Source organism: Osmerus mordax, chromosome 2 (genome assembly GCF_038355195.1).
Source record: "Osmerus mordax isolate fOsmMor3 chromosome 2, fOsmMor3.pri, whole genome shotgun sequence".
Lineage (NCBI taxonomy): Eukaryota > Metazoa > Chordata > Actinopteri > Osmeriformes > Osmeridae > Osmerus > Osmerus mordax.
This window is the reverse complement of record NC_090051.1, coordinates 21,990,779-22,016,251: the sequence shown is the minus strand read 5'-3', so window position 1 is coordinate 22,016,251 and position 25,473 is coordinate 21,990,779. Positions and strand designations below refer to the sequence as shown.

At 47.3% G+C, this 25,473-nt stretch overlaps 1 protein-coding gene across 1 annotated transcript in view; it reads right to left on the bottom strand.

Moving 5' to 3' along the window:
* Window positions 1-4,215: 4,215 nt before the first annotated feature.
* The window catches only part of lrch1 (leucine-rich repeats and calponin homology (CH) domain containing 1), a 46,229-nt gene continuing 24,971 nt past the window's right edge, over window positions 4,216-25,473 (bottom strand). The window contains 15 exon segments of the mRNA XM_067255135.1: window positions 4,216-4,497; window positions 6,718-6,795; window positions 6,998-7,135; window positions 7,273-7,382; window positions 13,222-13,295; window positions 13,297-13,339; window positions 14,902-14,971; window positions 17,574-17,610; window positions 17,931-18,014; window positions 18,475-18,561; window positions 19,113-19,186; window positions 20,371-20,480; window positions 21,936-22,041; window positions 22,856-22,943; window positions 24,160-24,290. Of these exon segments, the coding sequence (XP_067111236.1) occupies window positions 4,216-4,497; window positions 6,718-6,795; window positions 6,998-7,135; window positions 7,273-7,382; window positions 13,222-13,295; window positions 13,297-13,339; window positions 14,902-14,971; window positions 17,574-17,610; window positions 17,931-18,014; window positions 18,475-18,561; window positions 19,113-19,186; window positions 20,371-20,480; window positions 21,936-22,041; window positions 22,856-22,943; window positions 24,160-24,290 (1,512 nt within the window).

Genomic DNA, 25,473 nt, shown 5'->3' with positions numbered 1-25,473 from the left:
TGCAGATAATTTCAGGCCAAAGGCCTCTCCTCCCAGGGGAATTATCATCTTCTCAGTCTGACTGGACAACCCAGAACTCTGGGTAAAAAGATGCCTGTGCTTTTATGATGTCAACAAGCACATGTTTAAATGAGCAGGATTGCAACAAAACTTTAAACTCTCCATTGATCCACAGTAAAAAAAAAAACTGTCTTTCATCTAAATAAGAAATATCCGTATCAAATTTCCCTTCAATCTCCACCCCTTCTTTCTACCAGGACATGTTCAAGACAAGATATGGGCAAGTCCTTTTTGGTTCCATGTTTAGTAAAATGGACATACAGGTATCTGAGTGACAATTATAATTATTCTGATCTGTAGTGTTTTAAATGATCATATGTCCAACTAAATGTATTAAAGTACACAATCCTTACAACTATAACTAAACAGTGTACATTCATACAAACTATTAGATTGTTCTTGGGGAATTGTAATAGTGTTAACTGCCTGAGGATTCAATATTCAACATACAGGTGATTAATGTGGTTACTGTCGAAATACAGTACTGATAAATATAAGTTTAAAAAATAGACAAATACTTTCTAAATACGTAACTTGCACAAACCACCGTCACGTTACGACTGCACGTCACCACTTTTCATAGAAATATATTTGACCAGATAGTATCTAAAGTATTTATACCATTGTTGTATACAAATAATATTTACAAAGCCTACATTAAAAAAAAACTATATTGTCTTGCACATTGGAATAAAACGTTTAGTTGTTTTGGCAACTGGCAAATCTATCCAGTGACTGAGCTCATAAAATTTTACTGTTGAACTTTTAATTAGCTTAAGCTTTGGATACCAAGCTATGTTAATAAATGCATATCTGTACATACACCCCAACGTTCTCTCATTTACAACTAGCACACAAAGGGGTCTGTAGTTAGATAATATCGTGCACTCATGAAGTGGTTCTTGGGTGAATGCACCTTGGTGACTTTTACACTAGCTAGTCACTTCAAGACTACGTCACCTGACAAGGTCACCTGACAAGGTCAGCTATCACCACAAACCTTCTGAAAAGTCAAATGCAGGGATATCAAAACCCTCACCTTCTCCCTTTTTGATTCAGCTTGTCCTATCTCTCATATCTCAGACACACACACACCGCAGAAAATGATACCAGTGAAACAAAAGAATGAAGTGAGTGTGTGTTGATCTCTCCTGCCTCAGGAGCAGCACTCACACAGGCGTAAAGAACTCGGTATAACCTCGTACGGTAAATGAAACAAAAAGGGCATTGTGGAGAAAAGCATGGAGATTTTCTGCAATGTAACCACTGTTTATGTATTATGAATACATTTAAATATTGAAGTTGTAGCTAAGGAATGAATAACCTAACATTATACTTAAGATGTATTAGAATTAGAAATGTTGTGAATACAGTGAGTGATTTGGGTGGAACCTTAAATATAGGATTGAAAAGAAACCACACGCATAGGCGAGATATCGACCTTGCAGTATGCTAGTAAACAGGTTACTGAGTTCAGGGAGACTAAGCGCTCCCCCAAAACAGATTCACACGTCTGAGGGAGTAAGACTTCCCACTGCATTAATTTGCTGAACACACTGCTTGGTCAACTGGAACCTTCTGTTAAAGAAAAAGCCTGAGAAACACAATCCCTTCCTCCACCATCTTAGAAGGTACGATAGCAAACGCGTTCATTAATCCTAAATTAAGACCTAACTGTGTTGGCGTGCGTCTGTGTGCTGTGTGTGGTTGGGTTGATGGGAGCTCCAAGCTTCCTGTTCAGGTGAAGAGGGCCTGCTTGGTTGAAGTCTCGTCCACCAGGGCTTGGACAGTCATGCTCAACTTCACCAGGCCTTTCTCCTCCAGGATGTGGTGAGGGAGACACAACTTATCCTGGGAAAGGGTCACACACACAGAAGGAAAGCCGAACGGAGCGAGAGAGATGGATATAATGGAGAAAGAGAGAGGGGGGCGGAGATAAATGGAGAGGGAGGTAGAGAGAGGAGGGGAGGGAGAGAGAGGTGGGAAGGGAGAGAGAGGTGGGGAGGTAGAGAGAGGAGGGGAGGGAGAGAGAGGTGGGAAGGGAGGGAGGGAGAATAGAGAGATGGAGATTGAGGGAGGTAGAGAGACATTGGGGGGAGAGAGGAACATGGCAGGAGAAGAAAGAGGGAGAAATAGAGACAGAAATAGAGACATACAAACAGAGGGCAGTTAAGATGGCAAATGTGAATAAACAGCAGTAAAATACCCCTTTTACAGGATAAATGATGGATACACAGTAATTGGACACACACACGCACACACACAGCATAGTAGTAATTAACTTGTGAGACTTTTATCTTCTTCTGTCGGTCCAGAATATACAAGAAAGTGGAACACAACATGCAGACTAAATGTCCATGACAAAAAGTCAGCTTCGAAGTTAGTTCAAACTAACTTCACATTTAGAAGTGTCTACTTCCTAGGTTTGACCGCACCCCTCATCCATTACTCATTGGTTTGAAACATTAGGAATCATTAATGAACGACCGACAGAACAGAACCCCACCGGACCTTGTTGTCAACGGTGACATGACAAAGCGACAGGAGTGAGAAGAGAAGGGCATCGACCCAAAACTACATTTATTACCTCCGTCATGAACATTCCCCATACACACAGGTCACAGAAACACCTCTACCAGGGTCTAGCAAAACCAGCACTGGAGGAGTTAAAATATGAATCAAACTTAATTATGGAATACTGGTTGAAACTGGCAACAGGACAAAAGCTGATTTATGGCTTCCCGGTTGGTTAATTGTATAATCTCAAGGACCAATCAGAGGAAGGATGCCTTGCAGCAGGGTTGTGTTGGGAAGGGGTTTTCAAAATCTTATAAATGGCTTTTGAATTGGGTTAATGAACAAGAAATATGTCATCATTACGAAGTTTCCGTTCTGCTTCCCACAACATATCAAAGCTCCCAAATGAGAAAAAGCCAAGACTCTAGTATATACACAGTACAATTCATAGCTAGCCCTTCAACTTTAACTGTGCATGACCATAGTCAAATCTGTAACATTGCATATACAAATGATTGGTCTGGAAATTTGGTGCCATTAGTCTGAGTGCTTGGAACAGTGGATGAATCATACAAAGTCGATGTCAGGAACATTGTCGTTTATGCGTCTTGTGGGCAATGAAAGGTACGGTTTTCAAAGAATTTGTGACGCATGTCCCTCTTTAGAAAATGGAGAACAGTCTAAAAAGATCGTAAGTCATAGCTACTAATGTATGAGGTGAAGTACAGGGCCGGTATGAGGTGAAGTACAGGGCCGGTATGAGGCGAAGTACAGTGCCGGTATGAGGCGAAGTACAGGGCCGGTATGAGGTGAAGTACAGGGCTTGTATGAGGCGAAGTACAGGGCCGGTATGAGGTGAAGTACAGGGCCGGTATGAGGTGAAGTACAGGGCCGGTATGAGGTGAAGTACAGGGCTTGTATGAGGCGAAGTACAGGGCCGGTATGAGGTGAAGTACAGGGCCGGTATGAGGTGAAGTACAGGGCCGGTATGAGGTGAAGTACAGGGCTGGCTGTGGATCTGAATCTGAATATAATACTTATGGTTATGCTTATGGTTACAGAGTGTGCTGTTAGTGTACGGTAATGAGGACCTAAATGGCAAGTCATTAGAGCCTTCTGTGCTTTTTCAAAGATTTTTTTTGTTTTCATTTTCAAGTCAATACAATACAACCTGAATACTGCCCTCTACAGGGCAACGAGTTACACTACCGGTCCCCCGTGAGAGGATGAGCAGGGCCTCTGAGCGGCCCGTGAGAGGATGAACAGGGCCTCTGAACGGCCCGTGAGAGGATGAGCAGGGCCTCTGAGCGGCCCGTGAGAGGATGAACAGGGCCTCTGAACGGCCCGTGAGAGGATGAGCAGGGCCTCTGAGCGGCCCGTGAGAGGATGAACAGGGCCTCTGAAAGATCCCTCCTCCTTTAAGAGCTCCACGTCTCAGCAGTCGTGTGTGCGTTCATCGTGCGGACGTAAAAAAAAACATGAGAGTCAGCTGACCCTCCACTCCTACCTCTTCTGGGATGGAAACGTCACGGCGACAAAGAAAGGAAAGTCTGAAGAGGAGACTTAAGGAGGAGGTGTGGTGTCATGCGGGGGGGTGGGGGGGGGCGGGACGGACAGGTAGTTGATTGACAGGTAGGGTCACGTGAGCTCGCTCCAGCTATAGGCTAAAAACAGCAGGAGCAGACAGAACATGTGCACCAGGCTGGAGCCAATCACGTCCCAGAGCTGCCAGGCGGGGGGCGGGGCCTGCGAAGGAGCAACCGCCTCAGGGGCGGGGCTTGGGCTCGGCCCCTCCCCCTCTGTGTCTTTAGCGTCCCTGTCCCTCTCTGGGTGGGTCTCCATGGCGACCAGGGCGCACACGGTGGTGCGGAGAGGCCGCAGGCGGCACTGGGTGATGTCATACGCTGAACAGAGGGAGGACTGACCCCCAGGAGGGAGGGGGAGGAAGGGGGAGGAAGAGGAGGAGCGAGGGAGGGAGGAGGGGGGAGGAAGAGGAGGAGCGTGGGAGGGAGGAGGGGGGAGGAAGAGCGAGGGAGGGAGGAGGAGGGGGGAGGAAGAGCGAGGGAGGGAGGGAGGAAGAGGGGGAGCGAGGGAGGGAGGAGGAGGGAGGAAGAGGGGGGAGGAAGAGGGGGAGCGAGGGAGGGAGGAGGAGGGGGGAGGAAGAGGAGGAGCGAGGGAGGGAGGAGGAAGAGCGGGGGAGGGAGGAGGAACGGGGGAAGAGGAGGAGGGCCAGGCCAAATAGACAAGAGGAGAAATAAATTAATGAAGAAACGTTTTTTTTTGTTAGAAGGAGTAGGGGGTGGGGACATGGAGTGGATGGTTGGAGGAGGAGGCAAGGAGGAAGATGTTATTTTAAAAATGATGTCATGAAGAATGTTGGATGTATGATGAAGCGAAGACCAGTACAAAGAGAGGGGGGAAAGTAATGGTAACGGATGAACAGAGGTGAAGAAAAAGAGAGAGGGATAAAAATACAAAAAAGGAGGAAGGAGAAAAGGAGAGGAAGGTCCAGCAGTAAACAGAAAGAAGGCAGGAGGTTAACCAATGGGGTAAGAGGTCAGGGTTCAAGTCTGTCTGAAGGGGCCTAGGCAGGCGTGTCACCACGGCAACGTGCAAGGCTGCTTTTTGAGAGAGAGGTCGGTTTTGAAGGTTAGATCGTGAATGGCCCCGCTATGATTAAACTGTCAGACATTCTCCTGCCAGTATCCATTTTTGTTTTCTCTCCATCATTCAGTGTCTTTCTTTGTCTTTCTTTGCCTCTCTCAAAAAGCAGGCCGTGGTCAGGTGAGCAGGGTTAGGAGCAATGGAGTTGAGCCAGTACTGCAGGGTCAGCCAGTGACGTGTGCTGCAAGCCAGGTGTTAGCCAGCCGCCGGCACCCACAAAGCTTTAGCGTTCAGCCTTTTTTAGTGCAGCTACGCCGAGCACAATGCTAACAGCCAGGTACCTAGCGACATACTGTAACAGCAAGTTAGCAACTAGCGACGCACAGCGCAGAGCCGCAAAGCCAGCGAGCAGCAGCTAGGAATCTCACTAGCATCAAGCTAGGTTGGGCATGAGCAGGCAAGCAGGAGGAGAACACAGTAAAAGTTAGCGATACCGTTTATACTAATCAGTGGCAGCGCTAGCAAGCTGGTCAAACAACAGTGCTATGTGCAGTGTTTCCAGTGTGATTTCGACCAGGCTCATTGAATGGGGAGATAGGACAGGCCAGGATGTAGACCACACTGTTATAAAGGTCTGTCCGTTGCCCTTACTACACCAGTTTTTGTTGAATGTTGATACGTGAACAATAAGTCATGTATACTAAGAACATTTGTATACTAAGATCATTTGTACTTGCATCAATAATTAACGGTAGTTATTTATTATAGTTTCAATGTTGGCTTTATTTGACATAATACATGTTTAATTTCAAGTTATTTTTTCTGTAACCGATTTATTGTCTCCCTGATGTCCTCAAAGTGCACGCTCACAATCACACGGACATAGTTTCTGCAGAAAACCTTTCACCATTCACACTACATAAAGAGATATTTCCAGATAACGTTTTTGAGCAGATGTTTTGTATCGGCTGTGTTGTGTGTGGGCCTACATAACTCCTCAAACTGATGACAAACGGAGACCGTCAGAGCCAGGTCAAAGGTCCTAAGTTCAAAGGTCATTTACCATGTGGAGAAAGCCGGAAGCTGTTGATAGCAATGATGAGACAGCATAACAGGTGTGATGATGCAAGTCTAATGTCACTGGTTTCTCTTGATGGAGAAATGTGTTAGATAAACCAGTTCTGGGATCTGCACTGGGACAATGTGACTGTTTTAAATTATCCTTCGACCACTAACTGACTTTTCGGAAATGGTTACTTTATGTTATATCAGAATAGCGACTCTCATATCGATGTGCTTATCCCAGAAATAGTGCCTAACTATTTCATCCTCAATGCTTGTGTGTCTTCTAGAAATTCACTGAATCACAATCAGCTAACCAATGTCAGATTCAAACCCCAAATACAAAACTCATCACAAAAGTATGAATTACAACTGATTAACAATCAGTCGTTTTTAACTGTTTCTGGTGAATCAGTGACAAGTTGGCTGATGTCAGAACCAGTGTTAGGAGGAGGGGAGAGGGGCGTGGCTCACCTGGGGCACGCCCATCTTTCTGCAGGCATCCAGGAAGTTCTCCACGTTCCTCCGACACTTGGCCATGCTGAGTTTGGGCTGAACACAAACACAGAACACGTCACGTACCGAACAACGTCTAGTGATAACCTCAAGATAACAAATACCTTCTCACACAAACGTTTTTCCCACGACTCGATTTTGAGATGAAACGTGTTGTTGGATAGGTCTACGCACTCTGCCTTCACCCCCCGAGCCTAACTGAATGACCTTTGAACCCCAAGGTGCTTCCGGAACGTACCACGGCTGGCGAGGGCACGTGTATGCTGGCCACGGAGCGAGGGCGGATGTGATTGGCCAGATGGCAGAGGACGACTCCGTCCATGAGGGAGGAGCCTAAGTCTTCAGGAAGAGACACCTTCAGACGGCTCTCTATGCTCTGAGGAGGGAGAGCGAGGGTTAGAACACACACACAGACAGAGAGAGACAGAAACAGACAGACACAGACAGACATACACACAGACAGACAGGAGACAGACAGGAGACAGACAGACAGACAGACAGAAAGTGTCTCACATCACGTAGCTGCTCCATGAGCTCCAGCTCCTCTCTCAGCTGCTCCATCTTCCTCCTCATGGTGAACTGAGGGTCCACCGACTCCAGGCTCTTATGGGTCCTCAGGAACACTGCCCCCGCAGGCCGGAAGACGGAATGACAACCACAAGAACACAAACTCATTAGATGTGGATGACAAACGACGCCTTCGCATCAGCGTCACCAACATGGACATGACTATCCACTGACACAGAGAGAGGTAGATCTTAACATTCAAAAGCACTCCTGCATCAGCCACTGCAGTACCTCACCAGAGGGTACACGTATTAAATGCCACATCCCGCTCGTTCACTGACATTAATTCCATTTGGTCGTACAAATTGATGTAAAGTACACTTACATAACCCTTATATTCATGTATTCACTTGTACAGACGCCCAGCTGGCACTTCCTAGTGACAGGAGCAGCCAAGTGCGAGTTATTATGGGATGGATTTTCCTCCAGGCATATGTACAGATCTACAGACGAATCCATGTTTCAACACATTCTACAGGAAATCATGAATCATAAACGACTTTCTTAACGGCGGTCATCGTCTGACCGTGCTATGAAACACTAAAGATACAACTGCAGACGCTGTCGTTGGTGTTTCCTTCAGTCACGCTCCTGGCTGGTTAAGCACACAAACAAGCGGCTGTCTTAGGAAGACTGGAGACTGGAGGAAGGAAGGAAGCGTGTGGGAGGGGGAGAGTGTGAAACAGGCTTGGCCTCTGATCACACACACTGTTAGAAACCCTACATGTACACGGCACACACACTCACACAAACACACACTCTCTCACAAACACACACACGCACTCCCTCGCAAACACGCTGTCTCACACACACACTCTCTCACACACACACTCTCTCACAAACACACACACACCAGCACACCCACACTGCTTTACAGCTCAAGTGAATCATTTACCTACTCAGTGTGCTACATCCATGCCATAAATCGTCTTTACTGTGCCAACAACGACACTCCATGGCATAAAAAACAAAGACCTTTAAACCTTAATACACACTGTGGCCACAAGGGGGAGCCCAAGAGTTACTGAGGGCTGCATTTCAATGTTAAGGGTACGGAGGAGATATAATCGTAATATAATCATTAGAGATGCTTTTATCCTAAACAACCTACAGAGGCAGATTTGAACCAGCGACCTGTTGTCCAGAGCCACTGTGCTGAACCTATCCTTGAGTTTTGCCTTGTAACCATAAGGATCAGTGAGTTAAGATCAAACACAGGCAGAAGGCCTTGAAGTAGGCTGTCTCTAACCATCTGGAACATGCCACTGGTTTCTGGTGGAGCAGTTCACCCAATCTGGGGACAGATCACAGAGGAAGGAGGATCAGTGGTTACACGCTTCTATCCTATCAGCCAGAGATCAGGAGCAGGCAGGATGTTGACTGTTAAGTGGTGTGAATATCAGAGAAAGAGGGAGAAAGAGAGAGGGAGGGATATATAGAGAGAGTGATGGTGAGAGGGAGGGATAGAGTGACAGAGGGAAAGAGAGAGAGAGAAAGGGGTGGAGAGAGAAAGAGATATCCAGCAGGGGGATAGAGCCAGAGAGACCAACGACTGATCTTAGATGATGTGTGATGTCATCATGTGGTCGTAAAGTAAGTTACTTCCTCTATCCATCTCCTCTCAATCTCTGATATTACTCTGAAAGGTCTGTAATGACAAACCATTAGGTCCTACATCAATATACTCATCCAAATCTCAAGAGATACCACTCGTGTTTTCCATTTAGTGTCCCACCCTCTTAGTACACACATACAAACACACACTTTAGTAATGACACAATAAAGTTACGCATTTGTTGTAACCTGAGACTAATTCTGAATAATGTGGTGTCTCCTGGGCGTCCGAGATAGAGCCAACACAGCAGTGAGAGAGAGAGGGGAAGAGAGATCATCATAAAGACAGCCTCAATACATCTCTCCATCTCCTCTCCTCTTTAGCACAGAATGACTGTGCTGGCAATTCTACTTCCTCCCTCTTCCTCTCCCTCCCTCCCTCCCTCCCCTCCTCCCTCCCTCCCCCTCCCTCCCTCCCTCCCTCCCTCCCTCCCTCCCTCCCTCCCTCCCTCCCTCCCTCCCTCCCTCCCTCTCCCTCTCCCTCTCCCTCTCCCTCTCTCTTTCCCCCTCTCTCTCTCTCTCTCTCTCTCTCTCTCCCTCTCTCTCTCTCATTCATGAGTGGAAAGGCAGGCAGGCCATCTGGGTTGTTCTAGCCAACAGCACCCGCTTCCCCTACCAGCCACCCTGACAGGACCAGTCCAACAGCCAGGCACAGCCGGAGCCTGCTACTGGTCCAGCCAGCGTCGCCATGGTGACCCCACAATCTTCACTAAAAACTCAACCATCCTCCGGGTTCACAGTGTCCGTTTGTATAACCGTGATTCCAACTCACAAGAGCCAGAAAGATGGAGAGAGAGGGTTTGATGATCTGTTGAGCAGCAGATTGGGGGTAAATGTAATCTCTACAAAGACTCTTTCGATCGTATTCAACTGTGTGTGTGTTTTCTATTCTATCTGCATCCTGTCAAGCATCGTAAACACCAACCTGTCAAGGCCGACAAACAGCAGCATGGTATCGTATTGGGTAATGTTTTTTAGGACTTTCTGTGTCAGAGTGTGTTTCTGTAAAAGCAGGAAGGTCTGGCACATTCTGCTCCGTCCTGGTCCAGTCTAAATAACGCAGCCAAATAATAACAAAACAAATAATAACACAACGAGAGTTGTGACCCGGTCATCACTCCGCATTCACTGTAGACCATTCATGCTGAGGTTAGGCAGCCTGTGGGTCTGTACTCACCTCACACTTCCAGAGTAAACAGTCTAAGTTTAGTATCTGTCCACTCCTCTCTCTTGTTTTCTTCCTATCCAAACTAGCCCACCCCTCCACTAGTTCTTCTGCTATTCATGTCTTTCTTTATCCATCCATATTGCCTCTCTCCGACTTCCCCCTCTCTCTCTCTCTCCCCCCCCCCTCTCTCTCTCTCTCTCCCCTCCTCTCTCTCCCTCTCTCTCTCTCTCTCTCTCTCTCCCCCCCCTCTCTCTCTCTCTCTCTCTCTCCCCTCCTCTCTCTCCCTCTCTCTCTCTCTCTCTCTCTCTCCCCTCCTCTCTCTCCCTCTCTCTCTCTCTTTCTCTCTCCTTCAAGATATATATTATTAATAGCGAGTGTCAACCTCTCAGTGAAAAACAAACCTTTGAAAAACACAATGCGTTCTGGAAACGAGAAGGCAGCGAGCAGTTCCCCCTCTGGGAGGTTCCCCCCTCTGGAAGGTTCCCCCCCAACAGAGATGAGAGGAGGGAGATGGGGAGGGGCTGACTGAGAAAAGGTGTGAAAACATAGGTGTGTCATTTAATCTGAGCTTCCTGTAGACGACAATCACCAACTCAACAGAGGTCAGTTGTCCGATCATATTTACATATGATTGCAAAACAGGAAGTTTAAGAACAGAGTAACTCTTTTACCTCCTCTTACACCTACATATAAACACATAATGTGCGTGTGACAATTGTTCTGTGGAGGAAATCAATATAGGCGGTTGAGTTTGCATCAACTGTGGTGTGTAGAAGAGAAAGACTACTTCAAAGTTTTACCGGCGTCCATACACCAGACTTTTTATGACTTTTTATAACTGTAATATCATGTAGATATCTTCAGAGAGAGAGAGAAAACCACAAACCCTAATCTAGCGAGGGGGATGTCCGGGAGTGCAATCTTGCCGTCACGGAGGGTGAGGAGGGACAACCAACAACACGTACATTGGTGAGAGGGTTAGAAGAAGGTGGTCAGAGAGAAGAAGGGGTGAGGAGGAGAAGAAGGAGAGGGGGGGAGGGTAGGGGGGGGTGGAGGGGGGAAGGGGTTGAGGGGGTGCAGGGTTGGGGGGGTGGAGGGGTGCAGAGTTGGGGGGTGGAGGAGTGGGGGGGAACAGGACAGAACTTCTTTATGGTCTTTATGGGCTCGCGGCTTCAAGCTCCATTTAGTCTCAGTAAAGCAAATGAGAACTGAAACTGTTTTTCTCTCTCTCGTTCTCTCTCGTTCTCTCTTTCTCCTTATCTATCTCTCTCCCTATTTTTTCGCCAGACTCTCTCCATTCCTCCCTCTCCAGTCTCACGGTACAGTGGACAGATACCATCTCCTCTAACAAAGCTGACTGACGACTGAATAGTGTCTGTGTGTGTCCTGTCTGTCTATGTGTGTGTCTGTATGTGTGTGTCCATGTATGTGTGTGTGTGTGTGTGTGTGTGTGTGTGTGTGTCTGCACGTCGTCTTGGCTTGTATCCTGGTACACAGGTAGTGGAACATTCTTTTGAAGATGAAAAGCTCTAAGGGTAGTTTGAGTCTGATGATAATCCCTGTCCTGTTCCATAACGGAGGCTTTTCATCCGACAGGAACTCCCTGATTCTGCTTCCTGTCAGGCTACTGTGACATCACTATGGCGTGCTAGGCTTTCAGCAGATGGTGATGTTTACAGGCCAGGGGTCAAATAAACTGCCAACAATGAAACTAAACTGTCATTCTGCACTGTGAAACTGCCTCCATTCAGCAACCACACACACAGTTTCCAGTAGCAATGTCTTCAACCTTTCCCATCTGAGAGTATATTAACCATTTGAGTTCAGCAGCTTCAGACCCGATCTCCTATTGGTTACCGGTGATGTCACCTTCTCACTAAGGTTTGACCCTATAATAAACTATAGTTATGATGAATGACGTTCATACGAAACGGTCAAAGCCAACTGTATCATTACTAGAGGACCACTGAAACGTTTCACCACACCACTAAAAGCAATCCCCATCGAGCTATTTGCTATGAACACAAACCTGCACAAATCTATAATATTACTTTGAGATAACTTTAAAAATCCCAAAAGCGAGCCCCCTGTCTGAACATCGGCAGTCTGTAACAGGAAACCCCCTGTGGGAGAATGCATGCTTCACCAACGGCGACTCTCAGCCATAAAAAGTGTCTCCAGTCCTTTAGAAGTTAGATATCCCCCCTGGAACCATTATCTAACACTTCAAATATAAAAGCTATAAATACACAGGAGCTGTGAAGGAAGCAGGGGGAACATATCGTAGAACCCCAGTACGAGGCTAGCGATCCCAGCCCTTTTAACCGGCCAGAGGTACTTTAGTGAGCTGTGTCAATGGAGAGAGTCATGCCTTTGTGTGTGTGTGTCGAGATAAAGTTTGGTAAAGCGGTGCTTACTGCATACACAGAGATGTAAGAGCTTGGTACAACACACACACACACACAGTTCACAGGCCTGCCATGTGCCACCACAGAGACCACACTCACTACATGACAACAGATGTGATGGGAAGGCAAAGGAGGAGAGGGTGGAGGCTCACTGTTGATCCTTTGGGGGTGTGGCCACACACACAGTACACACACACACACAGTACACCCACACAATACACACAGTAATCAAAAACACCCCAATATGTGGTCAAAAGCCTCGGAGACATGATACACCCAAGAGTTACTGAGAGACTGAGAAGAGAGGGGGAGAGAGAGAGGGAGAGAGAGAGACAGAGAGAGAACAGAGGGAGAGAGGAAGAGAGAGAGGGAGAGAGAGGACTGACGGAGAGAAGAGAGGAAGAGAGAGAGAGAGAGAGAGAGAGAGAGAGAGAGAGAGAGAGAGAGAGAGTGAGAGAGAGAGAGAGGAGAGAGAGAGAGAGAGAGTGAGAGAGAGAGAGAGAGAGAGGAGAGTGAGAGAGAGAGTGTGAGAGAGAGAGAGAGAGAGAGAGAGAGAGAGAGAGAGAGAGAGGAGAGAGAGAGAGAGAGAGAGAGGAAGAGAAGAGAGAATGATAGGGGCACACATCCACATAATTTTTCAAACATCGGAGACTCTGGCATATCGCAGCCTCCGACTGGCTGATTATTTGAGGAGGAGTGACCTACCACGGCTGAGCATGTCTCCATCATCTGGCCTAGGAGGCGTGTCGCTATGGACGGACAGGCCCTGTGTGAGGAGGGGGCGGGAGACAGGGCGGGGGCGAGCAAGGTAGCGAGGGCGGGGCTATAGGTACAGAGGGAGGGGTGAAGGGCCAAGGGGAGGGGCAGTTGTGCAAAGGGGAGGGGCCAGGTCCATTCCAAAACACCCACCACAAGACACCAAAGACCGTTCCGGAAATGACGACAAAACAAGTCGTTGAAGGAGACAGGAATGAAATATTGAGGGCAGAGGTAGTTTGCAGCAGACCCAGTGCGAAGGCAGATTGGATTACATAAAGGAGGTGAGGAATGTGTGAAAAGTCATGCGACAATCGATGATACGAGAGAGAAAAGGAGAGATAAAGATAAAACATAGAGAAGTGCGGAAAGAACCAAGGCAAGACGCAGAGGAGGAGCGGAGGAAAAACAACAACACAAAAAAACATAAAAAATTAAACAAAACAATAATCAATATTAGTGGCATTTCACAAAACAGATTTAATGTCATGCTGTTAATGTTAGCAGTTCAAGCTACATTACACACGCTAGCAATTAGCCTAGATACGATTAGCTGGATGGATGCTAGCGCTAACGTCAAGTAGCATGAATGGAAGCTCACTCTAGGTTACTGCAAGCACAAGGAACACAAAGAGATGGTATTGGGGCTAAATTCACCCAATGTTGTTAGTGTCCACAGAGTCTGTGTGGTGATTGCTACCACAGAGCCCTGCAGCTGCTATAGGAGTCTGTGTGGTGTTTTTGAGGACACACCTCAGATGACTGTGAAGGTGGATGTTGGCTTGTCTTGGAAATGGAAGCTTTGGATTTGGGGGTTTTGGTGAGTAGCAAAGCAACCTGTCATTGTGTCACCCCTCCCCAACCTCCCCCTACCCCACTCCTCCACACCTCCCCCTACCCCACTCCACACCTCCCCCTCCCCCACTCCACACCTCCCCTCCCCCACTTCACACCTCCCCTACCCCACTCCACACCTCCCCCTACCCCACTCCACAACCTCCCCTACCCCACTCCACACCTCCCCCTACCCCACTCCACACCTCCCCCTACCCCACTCCACACCTCCCCCTACCCCCACTCCCCAACCTCCCCCTACCCCACTCCACACCTCCCCCTCCCCCACTCCACACCTCCCCCTACCCCACTCCACACCTCCCCTCCCCCACTCCACACCTCCCCTCCCCCACTCCACACCTCCCCCCTACCCCAACTCCCCATCCTCCCCCTACCCCACTCCCCAACCTCCCCCTCCCCCACTCCACACCTCCCCCTACCCCACTCCCCAACCTCCCCCTACCCCACTCCACACCTCCCCCTCCCCCACTCCCCAACCTCCCCCTCCCCCACTCCACACCTCCCCCTACCCCACTCCACACCTCCCCTCCCCCACTCCACACCTCCCCTACCCAACTCCCCATCCTCCCCCCTACCCCACTCCCCAACCTCCCCCTCCCCCCACTCCACACCTCCCCCCCTCCCCAACCTCCCCCTACCCCACTCCACACCTCCCCTCCCCAACCTCCCCCTCCCCAACCTCCCCCTCCCCAACCTCCCCCTCCCCCTCCCCAAACCTCCCCCTCCCCCTCCACACCTCCCCCTACCCCACTCCCCAACCCCCCCACCCCTCACCTGAGCGGGGCTTTAGTCCGAAGGGAGGGCTGGGGAAGGCATGGCTGCTGGCTGGTGGTCGGTCCTCTGCCTGGTCGAGCATGAACAGACATGGTGCACATTATACATCCTGTCAGCATGGGTGTGTGAGAACACATCAGAATCAGAATGGGATTTATTCGCCATGAAAGTTTGCACAGACAAGGAATTTGCTTTGGCAGGAAGGTGCATACAATAAACATATACCTAAAATTTAAATATGTGGACTATCTATACTAAGGGTACATAAACTAGCAGTACTAAGTGGGATTAGAATAGAATTAAATATACAATAAAATAAAATATAAATTGCCGTAAATTACAATATAAAAATACAAATATTACAAAAAATACAAATGTACAAGATACCATTATTGTAATGCAGTGCAAAAAGCAGTGTGTTTTCATCAGAGCACACACACACGGACACACACACAATGACATCTGACACACAACACACGGACATCTGACACACACACACGGACACACACACAATGACATCTGACATACACAGGACTAGGCTTGTAATTGCCAGTATTAAAAACATCAAAGCGTGTGTGTATTTCTATTGAAGCTGTGCACTGGAGTTGACCCCTCAGCAGGAGGAAATAGAGCATAAGTCATAGAAAGTCAACCGCAGGTCTGTGATTGATCAGTAGTGGTCTGTTTACAGGCCTGAGGTCTGGCATGGTCAATACGCTGATGTAAATACGCTGGCCTGCAGACTGTGTGCCTAGTTCCCAACGGTGGGTCTCGCACAGAAATACAAATAAGCTATGAATCTAATTGGCTGTTTGGTCTGGGTGAGGTCACTGTTGCCATGACTGTGGCAACAGTCTCATATGGGAAGCTTTGTGGACATGGGGGGTTTTCTCTGAGTGGTCAAAGTTGGCTGTGTGCCTTGTCCCCAATAGCCAGCTGTGGTCCGAGTGTGTGTGTATGTGTGTGTGTGTGTATGTGTGTGTGTATATGTGTGTGTTCTGCTGTCCCAGTCTAGAACATCACAGCTAACAATGCTGTCTTGTTCTCCCTGTTCCAAAGACTACTCTAACTGTTCTGCCACGGGCAGATTTATTTCAGCACAGTTACTTCCCTACTGCTGGACTTTTAAATACAATTACTCAAAATGTGGGTTTTAAACTTTAAATTAGCCCGTGTGCAAAATTAACCAATTCCATTTGTATTATAATTTTTTTGTTGAGAACCAATTCGTTTTTTTTAAAATAAATAACCATTACCGCGACGACTCGAGTCGAGTTTCTGTTTGGCATTGCGCTACAGACGTCATTCGCTAAATCGTCACTATGTTTCTAAACCGAGACTCCAAAACACACTGCAAACCACAGCGGCATGTTACACACGCCAACACACACCTCACAGGAGAAAAACACACACCTGCACCAACACATTCACTACAGCACAAACAACAAACCTCTTCAGCTTAGACAACTCAAAACATCTAAAGCAGCACAACATGCTAAACAGCAAAGTGACACACAGGTCAAAGACTTTGGGTTTGGGCTGGCTAGGCAACTGGTTTCTATGGAGATTGTAAAGATGAACACACTATAAGTCACTTCATGCCCTTAGCCACATTTTAAAACACGCTACTGCAGACTAAACAGTACAGTAAGGATGGCAGCAGGTTAAAAAATATATATATATTTTATAATAATAAAAAAAGATCTTCTACAGAAAATATTTGCTTTAACATGAGGCATGAAGTGACCAAAAATACTACCACATTCTACATGAGGGACTTACAATAGAGGGGAATGATGGAGTGGGATTGGCTGGGAAGCCTGAGGGGGAGGGGGGTGTGGCCACCCCTGGCTTGTTCCCAGGGTTACCTGGGTTGCCAGGGTTACCTGTGTTGCCGGGGTTACCTGGGCTGACACATGTCTCTGATACTGCTGGCATGCTAGCCGGGCCTCAACCCTTGCTCTCTCTAGAATGAACTCCCTCTTCTTCTGGAACTCAAAACCCCCGTCCGGATAGTCCTTCTAGAACATACGAGCCATAGGACCGCAGTGCTTAGTACTCTACGGTGTGCTGTCAGTCTCTGACCTCCCTGTTTCAGGTCCTCTAGCTCTGCACGCATGGCTGCTTGCTCTCCCTGATTGGTGTTTTGCATGGCTCCAGGAACTGCCAATGCAGCATTGTTCAGAGCAGATTGTGAATCAAGCTAGCTACCGTGTAATGAATCAAGGCTAGCTAGCGCATTATGTGCTGTAACCTACACTAGGCTCTAAAATAAAATCCTCTGTTTCAACAAGGTGAGACTAGAATGATGCAACTCATTCAAACACACAGCACAAGGATGCTGTTTACACATCAGTAAGAAGCACCTCTTACTTAACTGACTGTAAACCCAGCAACATTTTTACCATCTTTTTCATCATTTTCATAATATAAAATTATACTACAGTATGTTGCAAATATCCTCAAAATATTTGCTGCTGATTAAGTACTAAAGGAAATTAAATTAAAATCCAGTACATATCACAGACACACTCACACACACTACCAGACAAATACATCAATTATCCTACCCTGAGGAGCTACATTCAAAGTCATAGCAGATGTAAAAACAGACTGTGTACTGTACTGTAGCAGATATCTTGTGTGTATTGTGTGTCTAGGGGATGTCTCACCTTGGGTGTGGTAGATCCTTCATCACTGTCCTGGCCACTGCAGACAGGGAGAGAGGTAGGGAGGAGAGATACGGTAAGGAGGGAGAGAGTACATTACATTTACATTTAGCAGACGCTCTTATCCAGAGCGACTTACAGTAAGTACAGGGACATTCCCCCCGAGGCAAGTAGGGTGAAGTGCCTTGCCCAAGGGACACAACATCATTTTGCACAGCCGGGAATCGAACCGGTAACCTTCAGATTACTAGCCCAATTCCCTAACCGCTAGAGTGGCTAGAGTACGGAGAGGGAGATAGCAAGAAGGAAGGACGCACACACACATAAACACCATCCATGTGAACACACACACACGCTTACTTGAGGGATTCTTCCACCAGGACCATCTCCACAGGGTAGAGCTGCACTCCAGACAAATCCAAATCCTCTGACTCCATATTCACTCTGGAACACACACACGCACGCACACACACACACACCCGCACGCACACACACACACACACACAGAGTGAGACAACAGCTTAAACTGTAAGCATCCATATCCTCTCATAATGTGATTCACTAGATCAGTATTAGATCAGCAAAGTTAGGATTCATCGTCTTCGTCTGTGTGTGTGTGTGGGAGGAGTGACCATGAGGTGGGGTTATATACATTATATTTAGTCATTTAGCAGACGCTCTTATCCAGAGCGACTAACAGTAAGTACAGGGACATTCCCCGTGGAGTGGGAATGTTAATGAGCCATCTGGAAGGTGTCTGAATGTAGTCGTTGGTTTCAGATCTGTGAAGTATGTCTAGGTGACATCACAGCTTTTAGTATAACCTTCAGTGCTAATGTGCTGTAAAATGAATCCCTCGTTTGTTCTTTGACTAAGGATGAACACGAGCACTAAGCCAGCTTACCTGCTGGGGTCTTGTAGTAGCTCGACAGCCTCCTTCAACTGGTTGATCATGTCAATGTGGAGTTCAGTGCCCCCCTTGACCTTTGACCTGCAACAACAGCATGTAGCAACAAGGACAGGAAGTGAGTCGTCTTGTTTATGCACAGTAACAACACTCTGCATGAAGGAGCAATTAAATAATGTGTTCCACCATCATGTGTTAAACAAACAGTCTAGAACAGAGGAGACAGGCAATGTTACCTTACAGGAGGTTCAGGCACATGGCCACACACTAACACTGAAGACAAGCTTGCTAGGATGAAAGACAGATAGGGAGTGGATAATGGAAGGGTGGAGAGGAAGATAAAAGGGAAGATCTGAAACAGTGGTGGATGGAGGGATGGAGGGATGAAGAGATGAAGGGATGGAGAGATGGAGGGATGGAGAGATGGAGAGATGGAGGGATGGAGGGATGGAGAGAAGGAGGGATGGAGGGATGGAGAGAAGGAGGGATGGAGAGATGAAGAGATGAAGGGATGGAGAGAAGGAGGGATGGAGAGATGGAGGGATGGAGAGATAGAGGGATGGTGGGATGGAGGGATGGTGGGATGGAGGGATGGTGGGATGGTGGGATGGAGGGATGGAGGGATGGAGGGTTACCCTGTGTGTTCAGAGGTCCAGTGTGTGTCTTCCTCTATCCTCAGTGGCTCGTCGTAGTCTGCAGTTGTCCGACCCTGGAACACACACACACACACATCAGCCCCAGCTGCAGAAGGGTCACATGATCCACTGGCCAGCAACACACACACACACACGCCCCTGTCCCTCACCACCACATTACAGAGAATGTCTGTACAAGGCACTCAGTGTGACACCTCTTCCTTTCACCCTCATCCCTCCCTTCCTGCTCTCCTGCTGTCTATTCTATCCTCCCTCCCTCCCTCCCAGAACTGCTGACACCATGTGTCAGATATGACTCTGCCGGCCCAGTGTGGGGCCAGCGCAGGGCCTGTCTCTCTGTCACACACACACGGACCTCCAGGGAAGAAGCGAGAAAGAGAGAGAGAGAGAGAGAAAGAGAGACAGAGAGAGAGAGACAGAGACAGAGAGAGAGAGAGAGAGAGAGGGGGGAGGCTGATCTGATCTGAGATCTTAAGCCATACCTATGACTGAAAATGCAGTGTTTCCCATACATTGACTTGAGTAAAAAATTGACAGCCACAAATGTATTCACTTTTTTTCTTTTTACTGTTTAACATGGCAACAAAAAAAAAGATTGTAGAGATGCGCACAGCGCAGCGCTACAATGGTTCAGAAACTCAGTACAGTACATCCCGTAGTCTACCAGTCTGACCAGGAGTCAGATGTTAAAGACATAGTTCAAGTTGCTAACTGGTTGTTTTTCTTGTAATTAGATGGTTGACTGTGTGAGAGTCCAAAGTGCAAACTGTACTTTCCAGCACCACAGCACCACAGCCCAGGCTGGACTGTTATAATCGACTGACGCCTCAAGCAACACAGTTCGATAAGGACACTTAGGCAGCGTTGTTAGCTAAATCTGATGTTTCAAACAAAGGGGGATGCCAATCGACCCACATCACAGCACTTTGTTGAGGGCCTCTTTTACAATTGTGGAATTAATTTAGAGGAATTTTAGTGAGGGGGAGAGAGAGAACCAGTGTGAGAGAGAGAGAGAGAGGAGAGAGAGAGAGAGAGAGAGAGAGAGAGAGAGAGAGAGAGAGAGAGCGTGTGAGGGGTGAAATAGAGAGAGATAGGAAGAGAGGGGGACAGAGAGAGCAAATGAAATAGTGAAGGGGTAAAAGAGGAGACAGAGAGAGAGAGAGGGAGAGGGAGAGGGAGAGAGAGACAGAGAGAGAGAGAGAGAGAGAGAGAGAGAGAGAGAGAGAAGCAGCCTTGCCTTGATGTAGCTGACGAAGCGCGTGCTGAGAGCTGAGTTTCTGTAGGCGAACTGATCCTTCAGGGCCTCCGTAGGGCTCTCCTCGATCAGACGCACCGAGTCGGAGTCTACTGGGAGAGGTGAAAGGTCACACAGTCAATACCTGCTAGGAGATACATGACATGGGCCTGTCTCGATACTTATCAACAGTCTCCTCTCCTGGCCTCCTTTTTTTAACCCACCGTAGCAGACAGGATGAGTTTTCAGTGAGAGAACTTCCCTGAGAACTTCTCTCACTGTCCAGCTGGGACAGAAGGAATGGATACTTTTTATCACCATCAGTATACAGCCCAAGAAGACTGATGGATTTAGCAGTTGAGTACTTTAGTACTTATACTACAGTACTGTAGTGCTTATACTACAGTACTTACATAAATTACTTAGTTGTATATGGTGTGTGTTCTTTGATCAATCTTATAGGAGTTTTGATAATTATTTTCTCTGATAAAAAGCCTCGTCCCTATAAAGGAGCAACACCATGTTACCCTCCACTTTTATCTTTGGGTCACAATGTAATTGAGGTCTCGAAGCTTCTCTCATGGCCTAGAAACCCAGTAAGAAGCAATTCCATCTACTGGCTGCTCTGACCTCTTTCACAGCGATTGAGGTGTTCTATTTAAAGGAACATTCTAGCTTGGGGACTGATGGTGTATAGAGAGCCCATCACTTTAGCATGAACACCAGACCGATGAGCCAGTAAATATAACATCCCGGATAGTCAGCCATCTCGGTGTGGCTCAGGGCTCCATTAGGAGGCTGGGAGAGCCATCAGTTCCTCCAATCACGTCTGGAGCATTAATGGGCTTTACAGACTAAAAGGGGACGACCCTTGCGCCCCTCCCCCCTCTTCCTCACGTTATCCCTTTAGTCTGAGAGAGAGAGAGAGAGAGAGAGAGAGAGAGAGAGAGAGAGAGAGAGAGAGAGAGAGAGAGAGAGAGAGAGAGAGAGAGAGAGAGAGAGAGAGAGAGAGAGAGAGAGAGAGAGAGAGAGAGAGAGAGAGAGAGAGAGAGGAGAGAGAGAGATATCCCCCCAATGCTGACATACATTTCCTGGTGTGTTTCTCTGCCTGCTATCCACACCTCGCTCTCTTACAAACACTAACTGACCCTCTCCTCTCTTCCCAGTTTAAGCATGGTCAACACTCAGGCCTCCAAAAACAACATCAAACACACACACGCTCTCTCTGTCTCACACACACAAGCTCTGGAAACTTCCCTGCTATCCCACGTCCTGTGTTAAGAGCAACAGAAAGGGATAAGGTTTTGTCCCCATTGCTTCCTGTGGAGGTAGATAGGGCTGGTGAATCAGCCGGCTCTGGCCCAGCCTGGCCTGCTGTTATACTAACACTGGGAAGCTTGGCATCTGGACGAACACCCAGAGGACCAGAGAGGCCGTGGTGCCTCTGTCCTCTCCCCAGTCAGGAGGTCTGTTATCTGGGGTGGAGGGTGCTCTCTGACAGGGTGGGTGTGAACGACTGGAGATATTCCCATGATGTTAAAGTTTGTGTGTGTGTGTGTGAGCAGTACCTGTGAGAGCGCTGATGTGTTCGCTGGAGTCGTCCTTGTTGAGGCCGTCTTCCTCAGTGATGTGGGACATGGGCACGTTAAGACTCTGGCTGTCCTCGTCTGACGGCTGAGACACACACACACACACACACACACACACACACACACAGTTACCACATCAACCTCTCCTCACAGACAGTTACCAAAGCAACCTTTCCCTGAAATAACCGTAAGCATTCGGAATAGTCAAACACAAGCTAATATACCGTGTAACACAGAGATATTGAAATTCTATTTATAGCTCTGTGGCAATTCCATTACTTTCTTGGTAATGTTGTAAAAAAATCATCAAAAAGACAAACGTCTAAAAAAGCTAAACTATCCCTTTAGAAAGCAAACTTCAGACTGTATTTGGGCTGAATACACCAGGGATGTGTACTGACTAAACAAGAAGCAGGTTTCCATAAAGCAGGGCATGCAAAGACTAGTTTGAGTTCCTAACAGACCTTCAGAACAACATGATACGCCTCAAATCAGATTTGTATCTTTAACAGTGCAGACATTGTATCAGAGCTCTGGCAGCCCGAGTCTTAGCAAGCAAGAATTGAAGAAAAAAAGAAAGAAAGAACAAATGAAAGAAACTGAGACACAGTGAGCGGCAGTATAAGATGACTTCTGTACAATAAAAAGCTGTTTCTCATGACTTGAAATAAAGTTCCCGTAGTAGCATGATTTTTGTGTATATAAGTGCATGTCAATACTATCTGTTTTTGTACCATGTTCTGTGAGACACTCTGTCAAAGATATTGTTTTAATAAATGTAAAAAAAAAAAGTTAAGTTCCATTCGTATCAATAAATCAGTGCAAAATATCACATAACAGCTGCGTAAACACATGCACACGAGACTATGGACAAACACACACACACACGGCCTCCCTACCTCAGTGGCAGACAGCCTCTTGTCACCGTTGTCACTGCCAACTCCTGAGTCAGTATCCTGTTTCTTATTCTGGTCAATGTCTTCTGTGCTGCAAAGGGTCAGACAAGAGGATTACAGGTCAGTCACGGTCACAGAGATAAAATGGCCTCTGGAGGTTGTGTGTGTGTGTGTGTGAGAGAGAGACGGAGAGAGCCTGACACAGAGAGACAGAAACAAAAGAGAGACTATCATCTCTCTCATCTCCGGAAGACAGCAGAGCTCAGTGGCTCTTACACACACACACACACATCATATGCACAGAGGGAGTGAACGGTAATGTTCCTTTTAATAACCTACACACGCGTTCACAGGAACACACACTCATCTCCTTTCTAGGCCACTGGATTTTGCTTCCTGGGGGACAATAATCCCTGTTCAGAAAAGATCTTCCATCCTCAAGTACCTTCATTTTTACAACAAAGTCGAATGTATTAACTTAATAAATGTGTTTTGTGAATTATGTTTTCTGTGACCATAAAATTTCCTTAATCCATCAACCTCGTCAAGAGTTCAACTGAAAGGTGTGCATGTGAATCATACAGTTTTGACATCCGCCTTTGTTTAAAATAGCTCTGTCTTACTCCCTCCTTTGCTAGGATTGGGATGAGTGTGTGTGTGTGTGTGTATGTGTGTGTGTGTGTGTGTGTGTGTGTGTGTGTGTGTGTGTGTGTGTGTGTGTGTGTGTGTGTGTGTGTGTGTTTGTGCGTGCACATGCTCCTGTGTGTATATTGAGTCTCTAAGCTCCTGGACAAAAGGAACTGTTTTTTCCTCTGCCCACGCTTTCCTCCAGAGGGGGAGAGTTATAAGGGGGCGGACATTACGGGGCACAGAAAAGCACACAACATCCTCCCAGCCTCAGCCACTGCAGTCTCACATAGCAGGAGCCAGATGGAGACAGGCTTTCTGAAACCTAATGGAGAATTTGGCTCTGTGCATGGAAACTGGAGAGCAGGTGATCAGTGGCACCCCCAGACATTTTTCATAGGGGTGGCCACTGAAAATCTTGGGGTGGCACACCAAAATCAAAAGCCATAATTGAATTTAAGGAATTCTATTATGCTGTTGTAATATACATGCCAGTTGAAAAGTATGTCAATATGAGAGTTAAGGAATTGCATAGTTGCATACTGATATCTTCTGATCCTTGATTTTATGCCACACTTTCTACACGCGCTTCTTGTACATCGCTTTGAATAAACGCATTTGTTACATGAATCGCTCTGAAAGCAGGTGGTTCGGGTTTAGGGGTTGGCATGGTAACTCACCTGCCGGTGGCGGGTCGTGATAGGTTGAGGCGCTCGATGACAGGCAGGTAAAGAGAGTCAGGCATCTTGTCACTCCGACACGCCTCGATTCCCAGGTACTTGAATATGTGAATTCTCCCCTTTATACAGATCTACCGAGAGAGAGAGACACAGACGTACTGGTGTGAGAGAAGAGACAACTGGATAACTGATGAAGCATGAATGGAAAACTTCAAGAGTAAAGAAAGTCACTGGTCACAACCCATGTTACTTCTCCCTGGTGTTCTGTGTTCTCATACCAAACAACAAACAACAGCATGAAGTTGTGGTCAGGGGGGCGGGCCTGTGAGAGTTTTAGCGAGGTCCAACCCCAAGCCAAGGTCAGAAAGTTACGGTGCGTTTACACGGCAGCGACGCGATGCGAGCAACAACATGTTTTCTATTCATTTTCAATGGAGCCAGGCGAATCGCTTGCGTGGTGCATTGTGGGTAGCAACGCGACGCGATCGAGTTGAGATTTTCTCAACTTTATGCAAATGAGGAGCGATTTTCGCTAGCGATGGCCAATGGCAGTGTTTTCTTGTTTCTCGTAACGTAGCAACCATGGTAAACATTTCTAGCTTTCAGTTTTTAAGATGGAGGAGAAACTAATCGCCTGTGTGGCTGCATATCCAGTCCTGTACGATACGTCTCTGTATTTGTACAAATACATTAATAAAAAGAATGAGGCCAGGCGCAGGTTTGGCAACGTTGTCGGTGCTCCTGGTGGGTTTTTTTTGTACTTTGTACTCTCGAACAAAGTTACGTTCCAGGGAGTTCCAGCCGGGCTACTACTATAAGCCCGGCTGGAACTCCCTGGTCGTATCGACAGATTAGCAGAGACTTTGAGTACTATAATAAAACGTTTTTACACATGTCAACGTGTATGTCTATTAAACAGTTTTGTATTTTGTATACAAGTTGTATTTTGATCGATGTTGCGAGTACGTAAACCCAAGTCTGCACACTTGGCCATGACAACTACAACAGTGACTTTAGAGAACTACAATTCTACATTAATCTGTTTGATACGCCCCCGCGCGTGGTGAACTGTGGGAAGGCGAGCGATGGCAAGCGATTCGCGTCGCTGCAGTGTAAACGCACTGTTAGGCACCTCATATTGAACTACAGCCTGCGTCAGGTGTAGGGTTATGGGTGTGGCCCTGGGTCATGTACATGACCCTGGTAAGGGGCGTGGCCCTGGTGAGGGGTGTGGCTGACCTGTGCAGAGGGGCCCTGGTGAGGGGCGTGGCCCTGGAGAGGGGCGTGGCCCTGGAGAGGGGCGTGGCCCTGGAG